The sequence below is a fragment of the Bipolaris oryzae genome (assembly GCF_000523455.1).
Source record: "Bipolaris oryzae ATCC 44560 unplaced genomic scaffold scaffold_111, whole genome shotgun sequence".
Taxonomy (NCBI): Eukaryota; Fungi; Ascomycota; class Dothideomycetes; order Pleosporales; family Pleosporaceae; genus Bipolaris; species Bipolaris oryzae.
Window position 1 is genome coordinate 65016 of NW_006911387.1, and position 20630 is coordinate 85645.

The 20630-nt window shown below is 53.3% G+C and overlaps 6 protein-coding genes across 6 annotated transcripts; 3 read left to right on the top strand and 3 right to left on the bottom strand.

Annotated features, from left to right (window-relative positions):
• Positions 1 to 1671: 1671 nt before the first annotated feature.
• Positions 1672 to 2095, top strand: COCMIDRAFT_28101 (uncharacterized protein; the record flags this gene model as incomplete). Its single annotated transcript, XM_007691856.1, has 2 exons — positions 1672 to 1933; positions 1983 to 2095. 2 exons carry the CDS (start codon positions 1672 to 1674, stop codon positions 2093 to 2095), a joined length of 375 nt encoding a protein of 124 aa, XP_007690046.1.
• A 1051-nt stretch (positions 2096 to 3146) lies between these two features.
• On the bottom strand, positions 3147 to 6215 carry COCMIDRAFT_28102 (uncharacterized protein; the record flags this gene model as incomplete). Its single annotated transcript, XM_007691857.1, has 1 exon — positions 3147 to 6215. The coding sequence occupies one exon, from the start codon at positions 6213 to 6215 to the stop codon at positions 3147 to 3149; it is 3069 nt and encodes a 1022-aa protein (XP_007690047.1).
• A 644-nt stretch (positions 6216 to 6859) lies between these two features.
• Positions 6860 to 9394, top strand: COCMIDRAFT_28103 (uncharacterized protein; the record flags this gene model as incomplete). The annotated part of the gene is made up of 4 exons (XM_007691858.1): positions 6860 to 6915; positions 6971 to 7232; positions 7282 to 9081; positions 9146 to 9394. 4 exons carry the CDS (start codon positions 6860 to 6862, stop codon positions 9392 to 9394), a joined length of 2367 nt encoding a protein of 788 aa, XP_007690048.1.
• Positions 9395 to 9972: 578 nt separating this feature from the next.
• On the bottom strand, positions 9973 to 13026 carry COCMIDRAFT_7140 (uncharacterized protein; the record flags this gene model as incomplete). The annotated part of the gene is made up of 2 exons (XM_007691849.1): positions 9973 to 10521; positions 10573 to 13026. The coding sequence occupies 2 exons, from the start codon at positions 13024 to 13026 to the stop codon at positions 9973 to 9975; spliced, it is 3003 nt and encodes a 1000-aa protein (XP_007690039.1).
• A 1801-nt stretch (positions 13027 to 14827) lies between these two features.
• COCMIDRAFT_100825 (uncharacterized protein) lies at positions 14828 to 16228 on the bottom strand (the record flags this gene model as incomplete). The annotated part of the gene is made up of 5 exons (XM_007691871.1): positions 14828 to 14939; positions 14996 to 15595; positions 15646 to 15708; positions 15858 to 16015; positions 16151 to 16228. The coding sequence occupies 5 exons, from the start codon at positions 16226 to 16228 to the stop codon at positions 14828 to 14830; spliced, it is 1011 nt and encodes a 336-aa protein (XP_007690061.1).
• A 1215-nt stretch (positions 16229 to 17443) lies between these two features.
• On the top strand, positions 17444 to 20202 carry COCMIDRAFT_100861 (uncharacterized protein; the record flags this gene model as incomplete). The annotated part of the gene is made up of 3 exons (XM_007691872.1): positions 17444 to 17595; positions 17652 to 19674; positions 19729 to 20202. 3 exons carry the CDS (start codon positions 17444 to 17446, stop codon positions 20200 to 20202), a joined length of 2649 nt encoding a protein of 882 aa, XP_007690062.1.
• Positions 20203 to 20630: the final 428 nt, after the last annotated feature.

A 20630-nucleotide genomic window follows, 5' to 3' on the forward strand; every position in this document is an offset into this window, starting at 1 on the left:
TCCTTCCATGGAACAACCACTCCACATGCACAATCAACTTAGCGTTGCGTGAGGGAATTGTCACAAGCAATGGTTAGGTGTGTATGGATGTGGATAAGTACATAAACTTCTTCTCTCAGTTCTCACTCTACATACATCAGCAATGATATATGAGTCACTTCCCTCCAGCAGGCATTTCTCTGGTATACGTATACTTACGTATGTAGTTGCTGGTAAACCCAGGCAGCCTCTACTTGATTTGCATGAATGACCTGCTCACAAAGCTTTCGATTGTTGTGAAAACTTGAGAAATCAGTGCGCGAATTCAGGAGAATGCAGGCGCCATCATCTCAACCAAGATCGATGCTTGAGTGGCAAGGGAAATACCATGGCTTAGCATCAACCCTTCTCGACGAATCGTGTGTCAGATTCAAGTCCGTCACCACCTAGATGAATAATACAATTTCCTGTGCGCGCTGTAGAATGACTCTGCATGTATTGTCAAGGCCTGGGCTGGTTTTTTTTAACTTTCATTAATGATATGCTTTATAGCCGCCCTGGACCTTCGCTGCAGCCCAATTGTCTTGACCCCCCAACAAAACCTCTTTTGTCCACTGCAGGCGTTGCCCCCCTCGATTGTCATACAGCATCTGTCGAACCTCCCCAATCACCCTCCCATTTTCATCAGTCAATAAAATATCTCTAGCCGTATGCAGACCGCTCTTCCATCTTGTTAGCCATTTTTCCTTCCACGCGATCTTCGTCATGCGAGACTGTACCTCGCCTGAGAAAATGGACAGGAGGATTTCCTAATCCTTAACACCCCTCGCTTCTTTATCCCAGTTACTATGGCAATACTGACAGGAAGTGGCGAATATGAGGGAGCAAAGGGTGATCGATCGGCCAGGTATTGACCGCCGCGCACGCAAATGACTCCGACAACGAGAAACTTTGTGACCGTAGGGAGTTAGTTGAGCAGATAACGTTGCGTTACTTATACGAAGTCAAACTTTGACATGGATCATCCGTGATGCAAGCATGCACATACAATGCCTTGACATACAAAATGTGCGTAGCTGCTACAACTCCGATCACGAGACCAAAATCGTGGCGACCCATCGCTTGACATGCCAATAATGCTACCATGCTGGAGAAAATGGTCATGACCTACCAATAGGGCTCGGTGACATAATTCTGCAGGGTCGCGCCGGAGCATCAGTCGATGCTGCTACCTTTTCTTGGTAAGCGTTGAGCGTCATTGCGGGGGCACGGCCTTTTCAACGTCAATGCTGTTTCTCCATGTATTTCTAAAAATAAGCCGGGTACGGCAACAGAAAGGGGGTCAGTACTCGCGCGCTAGAACGTCTTAGTGTTTCCTATGCCAAAAGTGCATTTGGTCGATCAGTACGCCAGAGGTAGCCAACCCCCTACGACTGCTCAACGAGGAACCTCGTGATGCGACGTCGCATTGCGAGGTGAAAGACCATTTTCCATTGTCACGATGCCATAGACTCCATAATCACGAGAGAACGTTCACAAAGATGAATCTTAACAGTGACAAGATGTTGTATATAAATATGGCCTGGTCCCCCATACACAACGACACCACCAGCAGCATTCATCACTTCTACTACACTATTCACTTAATTCTCTAATATCCAAAACCCTCCAAACTCACTCTTCACCACCAAAATGCAGTTCTCCGCCGTCCTTCTCGCTCTCGCAGCCAGCGCCTCCGCTGCCGTCCTTCCCCGCGATGGCATGGGCCAGTGGGCCGTCACCGTTACCGTCCAACCCGCCATTAGAGATGTCTACCTCCACGCCGAGTTCACTTCGGATGAGTATCCTGAGGACAAGAAGTTGAGGAGCACCTGTGTTGAGGCTCCCGAAGCCGAGCTTTCTGTTATCCACAGATGCGACCGCGCCGCTTTCGATTTCCAGTGGGACGGAAAGAGTACGTTCAGTCTTTCACATCATTTCAGAGCAGAGCTAACATTCAATAGTCCTCAGCGTTCAACAAACTCTTCCCAGTGGTGTCACCGTCTTCGGTTCCGCCCCCTACGACGGCAGCTGCGAGTTCGACGCTGTCATCCCCGTCGACAGGGCCATCGTCTAAATTAGATGGTCACGCCCCTCCTTAGAGACGCGTCTTGGTCTTGTGTCTCCTGCAATTTTCAGGAGCTAGTTTGTATATATATCACAATGTACATTCAAACAATGTGAATGATCCTTGTTAATCTATTCTGGCTGTTCAGTAGAGCTTGAACGCTGGACGTGATCTTTGATGCCTGTATTCATCTAGAACTATCATTTTGGGTTTTTATGCTCAAATGTAGCAGAAATGTGCAAAGTCGACAAATAACATATTTTCGTTTTTGTGGGTGGCAGACGTGACATGGCATTTGGTATAAGGTTTTACCTTGCAAGGTAGTTTTGCCTCACATTGCATCGCTACAGTATGGTCCGACTCTAGTCCGTCCCTGGTCCGACCCTGGTCCGCTAAGTTAGTCCTGTGTTTTACTAAAAGGCCGAGCTCTCACCAGCTAGCATCCCCGAGCGGTGGGAGCATTCTTACGCACGATGAATCTCAGTTCGAACGGGTGTCATATCGTAGCTATGTAAATTTGGGAATGATGGTGAAACTTCTCTGTAATGGAAAGAAATCAATTTGAACATGCAATTTGTAGGCTGTAGATAATGGAATGATGATTTTGAGATGTTCCTGCTCACTCTCTACACATAATTCTTTGCCAATAACTTTTTGAATAATATTCCTAGCAAGAGAGGTGGAAAAGAAACCGCAACAAGATTGTATAAACATTATCCATTGAGTGCTTATGTCCATACTAGTGTATGGGAATATCGAGTAAAAGTTGTTGTACTCTAGTGGACTAAACATTGTTTGATATCTCAACGGTACTGATTGCGATAGAATTGGTTCTTCTTAGCCGTAATCAAACAAAATGGTGAAGAGCAGCATCCAGGACCGTTTTCCCCTTATTAGTATCGGGAGCTCATTATAGTAAACATGGAAATCAAAATAGAGAAAAAAACATATCCGATACCAGATGCATGTTGCCAGGCCTGCGAACGACGACACAATATACAGTGAATATGGCATAGCAGCACACGCTAAGTGAATTACTTAAGGGTTGCTCCATTGGCTTCTAGCTAACACTACTACTATATCCTAGCACTTCCACAAGAACATTCGCAACTGTACTTACAGACCACAATGTGACCAATCCCCAGCCAATAACCTTGTCCATCTTCCACTTGCGCAAAGGCACCGCAATGAGCAGGCCAGACAAAGTGAGGAGTAGCGTCGCACCAGAAATGACCAGTGTAGTGCTAACCGCAATGTGATAAGGCCTAAAATGCACCGACTGATCTGGGTGTTTTTCGTGACGATGTTCTCCCTTGGATATCACCATGTAGCATCCGCTCAAGCCCACGCCCAGCAGAATGTTAAGCATAGGGCCACCGAAGCAAGCCGAAAGAGCCATGATGGGAAAACCGAGACGCGCAACAGTAATATCGGCAACGAGATCGCCAAGCGAGTTTCCAACAGCGAAGATGGTGAGGCCCAGAATTGCATCTGACATGTTGAGGATGACGCCTAGTGTGCGCAATACACCAACAACTTCGTTGGCAATCGTGCTAATCCATGCGATGGCGACAGCGAAGCCGAGGAAACAAAGCGCTGAGCGCCAGTGGGGTGGTCGAGACGGAGATGTGGTCAGCAGAATCAGCGCCAGAACACACAGTGAGGCGATTAAAGAGTACAGGGTATGACGCAGCAGAGCGCGAGGGTTGTCGGGTTCCATGTTTGCCCAAAAGACCAGGACAATGAACAATGGCGCCGTGAATATCTGCACAATGACTAGCCAGCGATTCCATTGTGTCGGTTCGGGCAAGCCGAGTGCCGGGACTTGCTCAGGTGATTGCGCGAGGGCATCTGTGCCTGTAATGTATACTTGAGGTGTGTGACCGGCACTGGTCGAGGAAGAGTTGCTGTTGCCCTGGGGCATGGATAGATTGGAGGGTCTGTTATCCTTGGAGTACGTAATGTTATTCGATCTATCTTGTGGCAAAGTGATAGAAACATTGCGCGTATGTGAATCTGTACTGCCGATGTGTGTAGATGGAGATGTCGGTAAACCAAAGTCGAATGAGGGCTCAGGATGGTTTATCTCGGTCTCGTCCGACGGAGGTTCGACCACGGGCAGTGTGATTGTAAGTAGAAACACTGGTATACTTGCTACTAATCCCAAAATCTTGTCAAAAAAGCTTTTGCTCTTCCAGTTGGTCAAAGTTGGAAAGAGAGTCGCGAGGAGCACATAGGGTGCAGGTAGAAGATTGGATGGCCACCATCTAGGGGTTCTAGTCTGATCAAAAAGACCGAATGAGTTTCTAGGAAAATATCCTGACACTGAAGATGCACTGGGAGACGGCGGGCGAAGGCTTGCAGGTCTCGAGGATGATTGCGCCGACCAAGGGTAGTCGGTGTAAGCGGGGAAGGGAATTGGCGGAGAGCTAGCATCTGGCACGACCAGCCTCAGACTTGGAGGCGATTGGCGGTCGTTGGCTTCTATGACAGGCGAGGAGAAAGGACTGGGTGACGATGTGCCTTGGCGGGCCGATGCCCTGTTATCACCGCTAGGAGGTGCGAGCATGTTGGATGAAGTTGGCCTTGTCCTAGGCGTATTTGAACTTGGATCATATGAGGATGGTGAGTTTGGTGGAGACAGGGATATAGTTGGCGACGGGGGAGCGTTCAACAACGTGTCTCGGTCGTTAGGAGTTGCCGACGCAAGTGTTATATCAGGCACGATCTGTCCCTGAAGAGTGCTAGGTTGCAACAAGATATTGTCGATGTCGTTGGTCGACACCGCTCGGGTTCGATTACCCAGCCCATAGTTAACGTCAAGGTTTTGTCGGCTCACGTGTGCCAAGGCATCAGAGGCACTGGATTGGACATCAAAGGGAGGCTGAGTGGTAGCGTGAGTCCCTTGTGAAATGTACTTTTGCTGCTGAGCAGTGGTGTAGGTCGGATCGTCAGAGTATCGACGAAGGTTGATGGGCATGGACTGGATGTTTCGTGACTTCTGCAGCGAAGACAGCACAGCCCTAAATTCGAGAGCTCCCACCAGACTGGGACGAATAGGAGTGTGCGTGTTGCGACGCGAGTTGTTCGGTCGGTTGACGCGCATGTTGTTGGTTAGCTCGCCCATCCAACGTTCCCGCTCTTCTTCATTGTCGTCATCGTTGATCATGCGCTCGTCATTGCCGGCATTTTCGAGCATGGAAAAGTCTTCGATGGATACGCCGTGGCTTGGAGTTCTACTGTGAGACGGTGTTTCCTCATCATGGTACTCCTGAATTTCTTCCTCTTCACCATTAGGCATGACATATTGATTCCTCATAGCGGCAGCTTTTGCCCGTCGCGCCTTCCTCAGGTTGAGCCACCAGTGCCAACTGACAACAAAGGCGACGTAGAACAGGTAAAAGGCAACCATACTGATCGCTTCCCAGAGATGCAACTTGCCATCGATTATGAAACCCATGCTGAAGGCAGCGGCAACAAGGAAGAAGCCAACATCACGAACAAAGCTCTTGCGGGCGACTTGAAAGGGGCGAATGAGGGCCATGGAGCCTGAGACAACGGCAGTGATGAAGCACGCAGCGCCAATAAGCTCGCCGACAGCCAGACTTGCTGCGTGGGTGCGGAAGGCAGCAAAGGTGGAGAAGACATCGGGACTGCCATTTCCAAAGGCAAGCAAGGTTACCCCGGCAAGACTTTCGCTCATGCCCAACATACGCGCAATGGTGTTGAGGTTGACGCAAAAGAAGTCGCTGGCTGCGATTCCAATGGTGCTGAAGAGAAGAGCAAGCCAGAGGGTCATGAGGGCGAAAGCGACTGGCTTTGCGTGAGGCAGGCGACAGTAGTAGAAAGTCAGGTACGAGATGACTCCGGCTTCTTCGTCAGGGCAGTTTGCGCGCACAAAAGCGCACTGGTCGTGGGCATGGTGGACGAGGCGGCACTCTTGATCCAGGATAGTCACGTCCCTCTTGTGCAGCAAGCCAGATGACGTCGCGCCTGGAGGAGCCTGTGTCTTTGCCCATGCAAGCAACGAGATGAGGGTAATGGCGAGGATAGTGAGGGCGAAGGGTCGTGCCGAGTAGCGTGGGCGCCGCCATCGCTGGACGGTTTGAAGTATGGCGTCGTGGTTCATGGTCAAGACATGTTCTTTAGACAGTCGCAAAGGTGGTTCGGCAGCGCGAATGAAGGTGGCGAGTCGCACTGAATAAGGCCGCGAACTCGAATGCTTTGGGGGGAGCAATTTAGGCGGGTGTCACAGGACGGCGGAAGACGGAGCGCGAGGCGTTTGAGCAGAAGCGGGCGCTGCTGTCGCCTGGGCTATGATAGGCGCAATAGTCGGGGTGCTCAGACGAGCGGACGGAGAGCGGAAGCGGTTGCGCGATAAGGATGCTGGAAGTGTAGAAGAGGTAGAAGAAAGCAGGTTAATAGGGAAAGAGGTGACGGCGCGGACCAACGACAAGCAGCAGGCCAACAGAGGCCCTGCACCGGGTGTCGTCACTTGAGTGGGTTGGCAGTTGTCGTGTCGTGGCGTTGAGGCGTTGAGGCGAGTGTGTGTGGCGTTGAGGCAGAGAGATCTGTGGCGGTGACGCGAATACGTGGCGGTGCACATCTGATCAATGGCCCACCCGTCGCGTGGTAAATGTTCTTGGCGCTTTGCCCTACGCTCGGACCCTGGCCAGGCTGTTGACAAACAAGACCACCAACACCACCACGGCTTGGACTCCCCGCCAGCGCCCCCACTACAAAGCCTATCACGCCCACCCATCCATAGCAGCCATGCCGCGCACGGCAAAGTACACGACGGCTGCCTCACCGCAGAAGACGCCCATCAAGTAGGCCGACCCGCACCACACACGTCGCGCCCTTGGGCCCGGCTAACTCGCATAGAGTACCCCTCAACGACGATCGCCGCGAGAAGGCCAACCGCCGCCATGCCCAGAATGAAGCCCAGCGTAACTCGCTGCGAGCATCGACTGCCACTCCTGCCAGGAAGCGCATGTCGCTTGCGGCGGGCCAGGACAGCCCCCACACCCCCTCCCAGGGCCAGGATGGCATGCCCGACATCACAGGCACAGCAGTCACGCCAGGCAAGCGTGTCATGCCGCTGCTGGCCAATTTCGAAGAGTGGATGAAGATGGCCACGGACAATGTACGCCCATGACGGCACACTCTACGCAGTTGCTAACATGTCCAAATAGAAAATCAATGCCAACAATTCATGGAACTTTGCACTCATCGATTACTTCCACGAAATGTCATTGCTCAAGGAAGGCGACGGTGTCAATTTCCAGAAAGCGAGTTGCACCCTAGACGGATGCGTCAAGATTTACACCAGCAGAGTCGACAGCGTCGCTACAGATACTGGTAAACTTTTGAGCGGACTTGCAGAGAATGCTGGCAGAAAACGCCGTGGCGATGCCGAAGACGGAGAAGAGGGCGATGATGATGATGGCGAAGGAGAGGACGGCGAAGATGGCCAGAAGAAGCGCAAGAAGAGGGCTGCACGTTCTGCCGAAGCCACCCTTGCATCCTCGTTTGCTCAGCTGCAGAACAAGAAGATGGAACTCGAGTTCTCTGTAGACCCACTCTTCAAGAAGGCATCTGCCGATTTTGACGAAGGAGGCGCGAAGGGTCTGCTGCTCAACCATCTAGCCATTGACGGAAAAGGCAGAATTGTTTTCGATAGCAGCGATGATGCGGGCGACGCCACCGCTGAAGATACACGCCCAAGTGCAGGTCTTGAGCATGCCCGTCAGCAGTCGCAGGAGCCACAGGATGCGCAGTCGTTTGACGATATCGACATCAACATATCAGGACTGGCTGCCAAATACTTCCCCGACCTATCGCGGCTTGATGGACAAGATGTTTGCCCTTCAATGAAGACTTTCGATCTTGGAGATGTAAACGGTTCCATGGACCTTCCCTTCCTCAAGGCCCCTGATGACTGGCGCGACGACGTCAAAGACAAAGACGAAGATGATGATGAACCCGGTAATCGATCCGGTCTTTTCCTCGATGATGAAAACCCAATGGGTTTCGATGATGATGACGTGAACATGGGTGGTTTTGATCTGCCTCCAGAAACTGGCTTTGGTGAAGGTGGTGAGGTCTGGGCTCGTGAAGCCATCCGGGATCCACAAGCTCGCGTCCATACCATGGGCATTGAAGACAATGAGGAAGCCGGAGAGGGGGGCGAGGGTGCTGTCGGTACCGACGCTCAGTATGGCGTCTCTATGGTGCATGGCCGCGACCAAGAACAAGAAAATATCCTAAGCTATTTCGACCAGGCTCTCAAGAAGAGTTGGGCAGGACCGGAACATTGGCGAATCTCGCGAGTCAAGCACATGGGCAAGGCAGCTCCGACAGTAAAGAGGAAGGAAAAGGAACCATTTGAGATTGACTTCACTGCACCCATGTCGCAGTCGTTGGCAGATATGCTTTACACACCTGCAACTTCGAATTCAACCATATCGCTACCAAAAGCACAATGGAAATCAAAGTCACGGAATCTGCTTCCGGACGATAAGCATTTCAACTCCAGACAATTACTGCGGCTGTTCCTCAAACCTAAAGCGCGTATGGGCCCGCGCAGGGAAGGACGACGAATGCAGCCACCAGCCAACGAACCTGCACACGGTCATGTCGATGAAGCGTACTGGGCCAACCAAGGCAACGATGTTGAGGATGGTGCACCACAAGGCAACTACGATGCAGACTTCTTCCAGGATGATGGCTTGCCAATGCCAGGTGGACCTATTGACGACGATGAAGACTTTGCAGATGCCCGAGACCATTTCTCACCAGCCCCCGAAGCCCCGAATGCTGCACAGCCCTTGGATGGCTCATTACCAAGCTCACAAGCCGACGCATTTGGTGCGCAACTAGTGACACAGAGTCGCAGATTCCGACCAGAATACGTCCAGTACGCCCGCGTAGCGAAGAAGGTGGATGTGAAGAGGCTTAAGGATGAGCTGTGGAAGGGCATCGGGCTCGAAGGTGTAAGTACTATCTTGAATATTGATTTACTTGTACATTCGGCCAGCAAGCTAACGCAACAAACAGATCTCCGCGCCACCCAAGCCAGACGCTGTCGACGACCCGGCCGTCAAGGCAGTCGATGGTTCCCTAACCTTCACCAAGGTAGTCAATAGCCTACAGGCCGTGTACCCCAAGCAAACAATGGCAGATATCTCTACAAGCTACTGCTTCATCTGCTTGCTGCATCTAGCTAATGAGCAGGGGCTAGTCATTGAGAATCAGGAGAACTTTGAAAATCTCACCATCCGAAAGGACTTTACGGCAGAAGTCTGATATGCTGTGTCAATACAAAGTAAAGAGGGGCATGTTCACATTTACCAACGAGTCAATGATGCAATGCAATGAATGATGGATTTTGTTTTCCAAACATTTACAAGATCGATTGCCAGTTTTTAGTACCTGCTCCATTCACAGAGGCTTATTGTGACTGTATGTTTGAAACAGAAAGCCAGTATATTGAAGTTTTGGGCATATCCCAAGACCACAGCAACTGATCAAGGAGCAGTGACTAGCAGATACCAAGATAAAAACTCACAATACAGAGAGAGAGACACACACACACAAAGTACACTAATACAGGACTGATCAAACAACAGGTTGCTATAGAATGTATTAGAATACCAACATCAAAAACAAACCAAAGAAACATTAATCGCAACAGGATGGTATCTTCGCACATGGGTTTGCGCACCTCCGCAATCCACATGAAGAGTAGACAAGAAGCAAACGCCAAACCCATTCCTGGCAACTCGTTCAATCAATCAACCAATCGAAACCAAACATATCAAACACATGAACACATCAAACGCATCAAACTCATCAATCATCCAACATGTCTTCCCTTCCTTCTCTTACTTCTTCTTCCTGGTCGCATCTTTGCGAACAGCGGTACCAGCGGCCCATCGGAAAAACGGCGAGGGGGTAGGCTTCTTGCGTGAAGAGTGGCCCGAGCCGCCACTGCCGCTAGGTACGACAATGACAGCTGGTGGTGAATGATCGCCGGGGTGGCCAGGAGGAGGTGGCGGTGGTGGAGGCATAGCACCTGGAGGGGGAACTGTAATGACGTGGGCGTGAGATTCAGACTCACGTTTCCTGCTCTTGTCCTTCTTACCTTTGCCTCTTAGAGGGAGATTTTGCGACATGAACATTTGTGCATCCGGTGGTGGTGGAGGTGGCGGAGGGAAAACCTCTACTACTGGTTCAGGTGGTGGTGGTGGCGGCGGCTCTGGCATGGGCCACATGTGCATGGTGATGGCCCAGTCAGGCTGAATCACGGTTTCCCAAATCTGAGGTAGAATGATCTCACCATCCGGTCCCACAAGGTCGTAGTGGCCTTGGTGCACATGAGGCCCAATAACATCTACGTGTAGGAAAGCCTGCTTGATAAGTTCTTCCATGCCCTGATTTCATGTAAGTAGCCACTCAACATCACGCAACGATTGTCTACCTACCTTCCATGTCTTGCACAATTCCCATGGAAAGCTAAACTTACGCCCAACAGCGTCCTTGAACTTGATTGGGAGTTTTGGTGCATCAGATGGCTTGAGAGCAGCAGCCTCGTCCTCGGCAGCTTTCTTAGCCTTCTCCAATTCCTCAGCAGCAGCCTTGGCATCGGCCAGGGCTTTCTCATGAGCTTTTTTGGTCTCTTCAGCTTCGGCGGCCTTTGCCTTTTCCAGTTCCTCTTGAGCGGCTTTGGCTTCAGCAAGGGCTTTCTCGTGGGCTTTCTTAGTCTCCTCAGCTTCGGCAGCCGCTTTCTTCTCGGCCTCCTCTCGCGCCTTTTCGGCCGCTTCGACCATGATTTTGGCCTTTTCGGCCGCTTGCCTCTTCTCTTCTGCGATTCTGGCCGCTTCTGCATCTGCCGCAGCCTTTTCTGCTGCACGGGCGGCATCTGCAGCAGCCTCTCGTTTCAGTTGTTCATCCTTTTGAGCAAGAATGAGTTGCTCCAATTTGGCAAGCTTGTCCTCGTCACCCCTCTTCTTCGCTTCTTCAGCCTCTCTTGCAGCTTTCTCGGCAGCTTCCTTCTTAGCTTTCTCTTTTTCTATCTTGGCCTCTTGTTGAGCAATGAGCAAATTCTCAAGACGGGTAAACTTGGCAAGTTCCGCATCTCTCCTGGCTTGCTCAGCTGCCTTTTCTTCCTCATCAGCTTTGTGCAGTAAGAGCTTCTCGAGTTTTATAAGCATGCCCTCTTCTTTGGGATCTGGTTGAGCGGGTGGCGGTGGAGGCGGAGCGGGCGGAGGAGTAGTTATGATTTGCTGCTGCATTTGAGCCAACTGTTGCATTTGCTCCAGATGCTGTATATGTTGTATCTGCTGCAAGGGCGTCATTTGTTGCATTTGTTGAATGTGTTGCATTTGCTGCACTGGCGACAAGTGTTGCAAGGCTTGTTGCAAGGCCTGTTGCATTGGTTGCTGCAATGGCTGCTGCATTAGCTGCTGCATCGGCTGCTGCATCGACTGCTGCATCGGCTGGTGCAACTGCAAATGCAGCTGTCCTGGAGTCTGAGGTGCGGTTGCAACAGGTTGAGGTGGAGGTTGAGGTGCAGGTGTAGGTGGTGTTGGGGCAGCATAACGCTCTTCCTCGTGCTGAGGCTTTGGTGTAGCTCGTTTTGAAGAGGCTTTCTGTGGAGGTGGACGCGAATGTGGACGTGAATGCGGAGGTGGAGGTGGAGTTGGGTGTGTTGAGTGTGGTGGGGGTGGTGGTGGTGGTGCGTGTTCAGGATGTCCATAGGGACTCATGTGCTGGGGCATGCCATGCGGTGGCTGAGCACCATAGGATGGATAATAGCCTGTCGGTGAGTAAGGCATCATTTCCCCGGGAGGTGCTGCCGGCATCGAGGAACGGTGGGCTTTGTGTGCTTGGTGAGGATCTTGGTAGCGAGGATCCTGATATTCGGGAAAGTAGCCACCGCGTGGATCTGCTGCCGGTTGGGGCGGCTGTGTGAAGGGGTTTTGTCCATTGGGTGCAAAGGGGTTCTGTGCATAGGCAGCATGGGAGTCATGGCCAAATGGAACTAATTGACCTGGGGGCGAATGCGTGCCTCCTGCGTATCCGTACTGATATCGAGGGTCTGAAACCATGCTAGGTGCAAAGGCATTGGGCCCATGCTGGGGTATATGACCCCAGCCGGCGCTTGGGTGCCCATGAGGCGGAGCTCCATGAGCTGGGGCGCCATATGGGTAATCGTCGTCGTCCTCGACTTCGGGAGGCTCCTGATGATGATGGACGGATTGATGCCTTGACCGTCGCGGCCTGCGTTGGCGATCCAGTTTGCTTCGGCTTCGGCTTTGGCTTCGGCTGTGGCTCTCGTGGCGGGAGGGGGGATCAGGAACAGGAGCAGCGTGGCGCGAAGATGTTCGCTCTCGACGAGACGGCTTTTGTCGAGGTGGCGCTACAGAAGGAGGGTGGACGGCGTGGTGTACAATAGGGTGGTGAGCAACGGCACGATGTGGTGCAGAGTGATGCTTGACGTTACGCGGGCGGGATGCAGAGTCTGAGGGGTTAATCTCGTCGATGTAGTCCCACGAGCCTTCGTTCTCTTCCTCTATGCCGTGTTCGTCTTCGTCTTCGTCGTCGTCGTCTTCCTCTTCCTCTTCCTCTTCTTCGTCGTCCACGTCCTCGCTTTCCTCACCAGTGCTGTACTCCTCTTCACTGGCGGAGACGACCTGGATCCCGGCCGAGTCCTCGTCAGTGAAATCGTCGTCGTCGTCGTTGTCGTATGCGCCCGTGTGGTTGTTGACAATGATTCCCTTCCGTAGTCTGATCGCAACGTTAGTGTCGCCCTTGACATGATAGCGGCGCTTAGGGGGAGTAATCGAGACACTCGACGGGGCAGTGCTGCCCGTCGTACGCGACGATGGCGACGTAGCGCGCGACTTGACCGAGCGTCGAGAGGGGGCACGAGGCATAGCGCGAGTATGGGGGAGATGGGCTATGACTAACGGCATGAGGTTGGCGGTGCTGGAGGAGAAGCCGTACTCGAGCCTGCTCCTGCTAGAGAATGGCCGAGTCCGGAGTCCTGAGTGCGCGGGGAAGGGAGCGAGCGACGGGTCAAGATGGGGCGGGTGAGCAGCAGTCGAGATCCGGAGGGCAAGACGGACGGGGGTGGGCGACGGGAGGGTGGAAAGTGGTGGTGGGGGTGATTTTGCTGACCGCTTTCAGTGTGGGCGGGGCAGTGCGGCGCTGGGAGAAGAAACAGCGATGCACTTTGTATACAGCAGCGTGCGAGCAGGCAAACGGCAGACGACAGACGCTGCAGACGTCCAGCGGCGTCAGTGCAGTGTTTCTGTGCGAAATCGTTGTTGTTGTCGGTGTTGCTGATGCCCTCGGTGCTCACGCGCGAGAAGGGGAGAGGGGGGAGGGGGGGAGCGGCAGAATAAGGTCTCCAGTGGGAACCAGGGTATTCCGCTTGATGAATGCCTGACGGCGCCGTTGTGGTGGGCGAAGTGGGCGCTGATTCGCCGGCAGAAAGTCAAAGCAGAAGGGTTCGAAACACTCGGGCTGTATGATGGAGGCTTGGATGGGCAGACAAGCGGGCTGGGTTGGAGCAGTAGTGTGGTAATGGTGGTGGTGGTGGTGGTCGCACACAGGCTGGAGCAAAAGCGGATCGTGTGACGATGTCAAGGTCTGCGCCAGAGTCTCCAAATCAGATGACAATGAGAAATATCCAGCCGTGCTGTTTCGGACATAATAGTCTGGCCTCTTCACCTAATAGCAGACGGGGGGACGGAAGAAGGCCGTGCAGTGACAACAGCAGCAGTACCGTTGCTGAGACGCTCGAGCGAGTCTACTGCACATGCACCGCCCACTTGTCCTGCTATTTAATTGTTTTGGCCTCACCGGCGCGGCGTCGTAGTAGCACGGCTGGGGGAGTCGTGGAGTGGTAGGCTTTAGTCGCATACGTGGTACATGCTCATTGTCCACGTCCCTTACCGCCCACAGCCCAACCCGTATGCACGCCTACCACACCCATGGCGAAGAGGCTCGACGGGAGCCGCCGTGGAGCCCAACCCCGACAAAGACGGTCCTGACGTGCGTTTGTCACCGACAGCCGTGACACGTGTAGCTCTGCCTTGGGGTCGACCATCCGCCAGGGTGCAGCGTCTTTGGGCACGGGTGCAGCCTCTGTTGCGCTGTTCGGCCATACTACACACTGCAAGTATGCACCAACAGGTGGGGCATCGCTTTGCTTATTGCAAACTACAACAGGTTTGCAACCGTGCCGAGCCAACATGTCCGTCCGTGTGCTCTGTTTCCCCATCGTGGCCGAGCCAACAAGAGCCCCATGATAGTCTAGAAGCTCCCTACACGTCTTCGTCGTCGTCAACACATGTAGAGAACTGACTTGTATACTTACACATCAGCCTCTGGGTGCCGCTCTCGCCTATCTTAGCCGCATGCTCAAGCGAACCCAGACCGCAGGCACAAAGCCATTGCCCCGGATGACGCCATGTTGCCTGCTGCTGCTCTTCAACTGCCCCATGGCTAAACCAATAACCCGAACCTCAATCACACACAGTACCTAGGCCAGCAGGCTGCAAGGACCCTGGGCCCATGCACACTCACATACACATACATGCACCCCTCAGCCATGTCGCGAGACAAGGAAATCTTATTGTTGGAAATACTTGGCACTGTACAAGATATAGAACACACACGCTGCCGCTACCCGCTCTTCCAACCCGCGCAAAATCCAAAGCCGCTTGACATCTATTGGTTCGTCTTGCCGGAAGTGTTGGGCTTGGGAATCTGGTCCAGGATGCTCTTGTTTTGTGGTGGCTGGTACAGGATCTTTCGGTTCTTGAGCGGTCCCCACTTGTACCTGTTGTACTTGTTAACATTGCTTCACCATGTGCCCATGTCTCACTGCAAACGCACCTCTTGACCCAGACGCTGAGAGCGAACAAGACGCTCGTGACAGCCAACACCTTCCAGCCCATCTTCTTGCGGTCATCCATCTCGGGTTCAGCCGCCCAGTTCAGGAACTCAACAACGTCCTTGGCCATCTGCGAGGTCGAGGCCTTTGTGCCATCCTCGTATTCAACCAAGTCGTCGTACAGCACACGAGCCATGGCAATGCCGGTACCAGGGAAGTAGGGGTTGAAGTTGAGGCCATCCTGCACAACAGCACCCGCAGGTGGCTCCTCGGGGTAGCCAGTCAACAAGCTGAAGATGTAGTTGCAACCGCCGTGGCGGGCCTTGACCATGAGCGATAGATCCGGGGGCAGCGCACCGTTGTTGGCAGCACGGGCAGCCTCATCGTTCTTGTAGGGCGCGGGCATGTAGTCAGAGAGCTTTCCGGGGCGCTTCTCAATCTCGCCCTGGTCGTTGGGCTCAGTGTCGTATTCGTTCTCCTCGGCAAGGGCCTTGGCCTCATCGACAGTCATGAACTTGCCGACGAGAGCTCGGTAAGGGACACGAGAGATGGAGTGGCAGGACGCGCAGACCTCACGGTAGACCTGGAATCCACGACGGAGGCTGTTGGCATGTTAGGACGAGTATGCGAGTATCATTCGGGGAAGACGTACGCAGCGTGATCGAACGTCTTGTACCACTTTTCGTGCTCCCATGGGTACTGGGTAGGGTGCAGACTATCAATTCCACAGTCAGCTTCTTTTTCTCCCTATTTTCTTTTGCATCTTCTCTTTGCTATTGTTGCTGTTGCTGCTGCCGCCGTAGGCATGGACGTCATTCCATCCATGTCTCGGCTACAAAGCAATTAGCGAGTTGGCACACTCACCCTTCTTCGGCGGGAGTCATGGCATCGACATCGCGTCCGTAGAGATGCCAGTACCAGGCAGTGGAGCCGACGGCGAAGATGGTGGCACCGGCGGGGAGGGCGTTGTTCTTCCATGCGGAGGCAGCTCCCTCGGCATAGGCCGATGTCGAGGCAAAGCGCTGTGATCACCCAATCCGTCAGCCAGACATTCAATTGCAACAGAAGAAGGCTCAGGGCCGAGTATGATGCCAGAGATGGCGTTGATGAAGCTCGCGGGAGCCGTTTGCGGGAACTGGGCCGTGTGGGAGGCGTACCGAAGCTGGTCTGCTGGTGGCATTGCGGGTCGCGGCGCCGGCGGTGCGTGCCGTACGCAGTGCTGAGCGAGCCAACATGGTTGTGTGAAGCCGGCTCGGAGCGAGAGGGGAAGTGGATCAATGGGGGTTGTCGGCGTTGGTGATAGTAGTGAAGGAGGGCTGCTTGGTCGCAACTTCTTCGCTCGAGGCTTGGCGAGACCTAATCAAGTCGACGGGCGCTGTGATTGGCCCGCGCCCGCGGCTTTCGGCGATGTATGATCTGTATATTGCGAGTGCGAGCACCACTTGGGCGTCCTCATAACAGTCAATGGCCAGGCCGACATGTCTTTCAATTGCGTCTCTGAGGCCAGTTGAGAGCACGTCTTTGTCCGTGGTGCCGATAGCCTCCTGGTTGGAATGCAGCATGTATACGTCACATGACTTTATATGGAACACCCAGCACACGCAAGTTTGGCCGGCACAAGTACGTGAGAGAGAAAGAGAGTGCATGACATCAATCCATCAGTCAAACATGCAACTTGGGTGCAACAAGGTCTGCTACGCAAGAAAGAAGCAAAGCAACTGCACCTACTGCATCATCAATGCAGCAGTTGCGTCTGGCAATGGGGGCATGCCTTGGATTCAATCATCTGATCTCCCCCAAGACAGTGTTCATGTAGCGCTACTTCTATACCCTTCCACTCATGGCGTGGTTGTAGAAGGGCTCAAACGAGGGCTAGTGGTTTCTCTAGCAAGGACTGGCAATGTTGCCAGAACACACAGCGTCTCTGCAGAGAGGGAGATGGCTGGGAGGACTTCCTTGCGGTGTTTTGAGAAGAGGAAAAAAAAAGAAAGCGAGGGCGGGATAGTATTTGTACTAGGCCACACACGCACACGCACAAACACTGGGACAGTCTAGCGGCGTGTGCAGTCGCAAGCCCTCTCTGCCCTGCCAAACCTCGCCCGGCCAATTGCAACGAGCGCCCTCTCACCGCAGCACGCCCTCATCGACTGTAGCGGTTGGGTCAGATGCGGCGCTTCAAGCAGAATGGCGCTTCTGCCCTGCAATGCGGGCGTGTGGTGCTATCGCGCCAGGCCATCACCGCCTCGCGCAGCCGGCTGAGCCCTCACCGGAGTCCACAGCTGCACACGCTCTCGAGCGCGAGCCCCACGACAAGCTCTCGATACTACCCCGCTACCCGCGCCCAGCTACAGCTACCACGGCTACAACAAGCCCCCTCTCGCCCATCACCCCCTCCCCCTTCTCGCCTTTCTCTCGCTCCCCCCGTCCGTTATTGCTCGCACCGAAGAAACATGTGCAGACACTTTGGAGTCGACGACCACTCCGCCATGGACGTCTCCAAGGGTCGCGAGGTGCTGCCCACCAATGTCAAGCCTGTGCACTACGACTTGACCTTGGAGCCGGACTTTGAAAAGTTCACCTACACTGGTACCGTGACAATTGAGTATGCTCTGCTTCTCATTGCAACGCATGCGCCCACCTTGCTGACACGCCACACAGTCTGGATGTCGTCGACGACACCACATCCGTCACCCTCAACACCAACGAACTCAAGATCCACTCCACCAAGATCACAGCCGCCCAGCAGGTCATATCAGAAGCTCCCACCGTCAGCACCGATGAAGAGGCACAAACAACCAAGGTCAGCTTCGACCAGACCATCCCCCGCGGTAGCAAGGCGCAGCTCACCATGACCTTCTCGGGCATCCTCAATGACAACATGGCTGGCTTCTACCGTTCCTCGTTCAAGGCCGAGGATGGCTCCACCACATACATGGCCACGACCCAAATGGAGCCCACCGATGCCAGGCGTGCATTCCCCTGCTTCGACGAGCCGGCCCTCAAGGCTAAATTCACAGTGACACTTGTCGCCGACGAGAAAATGACATGCTTGAGCAACATGGACGTGGCTTCGGAGAAACAGGTTGACAGTGCCATTTCAGGCGGAAAGCGCAAGGCTGTTACCTTCAACCCCACACCACTCATGTCGACATATCTTTTGTGCTTCATTATCGGAGAGCTCAACTACATCGAGACCAACAATTTCCGTGTCCCAGTGCGAGTATATGCGCCAAAGGACAGAGACATTGAGCACGGCCGCTTCTCCCTGGAGCTTGCAGCAAAGACGCTCGATTTTTACGAAAAGACCTTCGACAGCGCTTTTCCCCTACCCAAGATGGACATGGTAGCTATTCCAGACTTCAGTGCTGGTGCCATGGAGAACTGGGGTCTTATCACCTACCGTGTGGTTGATGTGCTCATTGACGAAAAGGTCAGTGGCGCCGCCACCAAGCAGCGCGTAGCCGAGACTGTGCAACACGAACTCGCACATCAGTGGTTCGGCAATCTTGTCACCATGGACTTCTGGGATGGCTTGTGGCTCAACGAGGGTTTTGCGACATGGATGTCGTGGTACTCCTGCAACGTCTTCTACCCTGATTGGAAGGTGTGGGAAGGTTACGTTACTGACAATCTCGCAAGCGCACTCTCCCTTGACTCCCTGCGCAGCAGCCACCCCATTGAGATTCCAGTCAAGCGTGCAGACGAAATCAATCAGATTTTCGATGCCATTTCGTATTCCAAGGGCTCTAGCGTCATTCGCATGATTTCCAAGTGGGTTGGCGAGGAGACCTTCATGGAGGGCATTCGCCAGTACCTCAAGAAGCATGCTTACGGCAACACAGAGACGGGCGATCTCTGGGCTGCTTTGGCTAAGGCTAGCGGCAAGGATGTTGGTAAGGTCATGGACATCTGGACCAAGAAGGTCGGTTACCCTGTGGTCGCCGTCACCGAGGGCACCGACTCGATCCATCTCAAACAGAACCGTTTCCTCCGCACTGCCGATGTCAAACCCGAAGAAGACCAGACTCTGTACCCCGTCTTCCTCGGACTTCGGACCAAGGATGGTGTTGATGAAGACTTGACCCTCTTCGATCGCGAGGCCGACTTCAAGCTCAAGGATATGGATTTCTTCAAACTGAATGCGGACCACTCTGGATTGTACCGAACTTCGTATACGCCAGAACGACTACGCAAGCTTGGCATCGCTGCGAAAGAGGGTCTCCTCACTGTTGAAGACAGGGCCGGTATGATTGCTGATGCTGGTTCGCTGGCTGCATCCGGGTACCAAAAGACGTCTGGAATCCTCTCACTGCTTGACAGCTTCAAGGACGAGGCTGAATTCGTTGTTTGGGGAGAAATTTTGTCGCGCATTGGAGTGCTTCGAGGCGCCTGGATGTTCGAAGACGAAAAGACCAGGGATGCTTTGAAGAAGTTCCAACTCGATCTAAGCGCCGAAAAGGCACACGAGTTGGGATGGGAATTCAATGAAAATGACGGACATATTCAGCAGCAGTTCAAGGGCCTCATGTTCGGCGCTGCCGGCATGGCTGGTGACGAGAAGATCACCAAAGCCTGTTTCGACATGTTTGCCAAGTTTAAAGCGGGCGACAAGTCCGCCATTCATCCCAACATTCGTGGGAGTGTGTATGCCATTGTACTAAACAATGGTGGCGAAGAAGAGGTAAGTCATTGCTACATTGACTACTGCGTGTTTCCATGCTGATGGATAAAATAGTACAATGTCATTGTGAACGAGGCTAGAAATGCAGCGACAAGTGACGAGCGCAACTCTGCTCTTCGGTCGCTGGGACGGGCCAAGTCACCAGAGCTCATGAAGCGCACGCTTGATATGGCGCTCAGTGACGATGTCAAGGGCCAAGACATCTATCTTCCCATTGGAGCACTGAGAACGCATCCAGCAGGATGCCATGCGCTCTGGAATTGGGTCAAGGACAATTGGGCAGAACTAGAGCGCAGGCTTCCCCCAAGTCTGAGCATGCTCAGCTCCGTCGTGTCTATCACGACGTCTTGCTTCACGCACCGTGAGCACGTTGAGGACATTGAGGCCTTTTTCAAGAACAAGAGCACAAAGGGCTTTGACATGGCGCTTTCTCAGAGCCTGGACAGTATCAATGCAAAGGCTGCATGGGTTGTGCGGGATTCGGAGGATGTGAATTCTTGGCTCAAAGAACACAAGTACCTGCAGTAATTGACACATTGGCATGTCGAGCTAGATGCAGGCAGGGCCTTGGGACACCTGCCCAACTAGACAGCCGGATCTCAAACAAAATAGATAAAGTAACTGTACAACAGTAGAAAGAAGAAATGGCAGCTCAAATGGCAGCACTTTTGTTGCGAGCCTACTAGGTTTCTAGCATTTTTTGAGCAAGGTGATATCTGGTGATGGCTGCCAAAGGTTAAAATTGTTAGTCCAAGAATGAAGCGTTGTGTCATGGGCTGCGGGGTGGGATTGTGCAGGGGGGGGATGGCAATGTAAAAGTAGACAAGCGCTTGATGGGCTTGCACACGTCCCCCAAGGCGGGAGTCGGAAGACGCGTAGTGGACCTGCAACGTCAGCCTTGCCAGGCGTCCCGAACATGTGATAATCGTGTCTTCAGACATTGGTGGCCCATGATT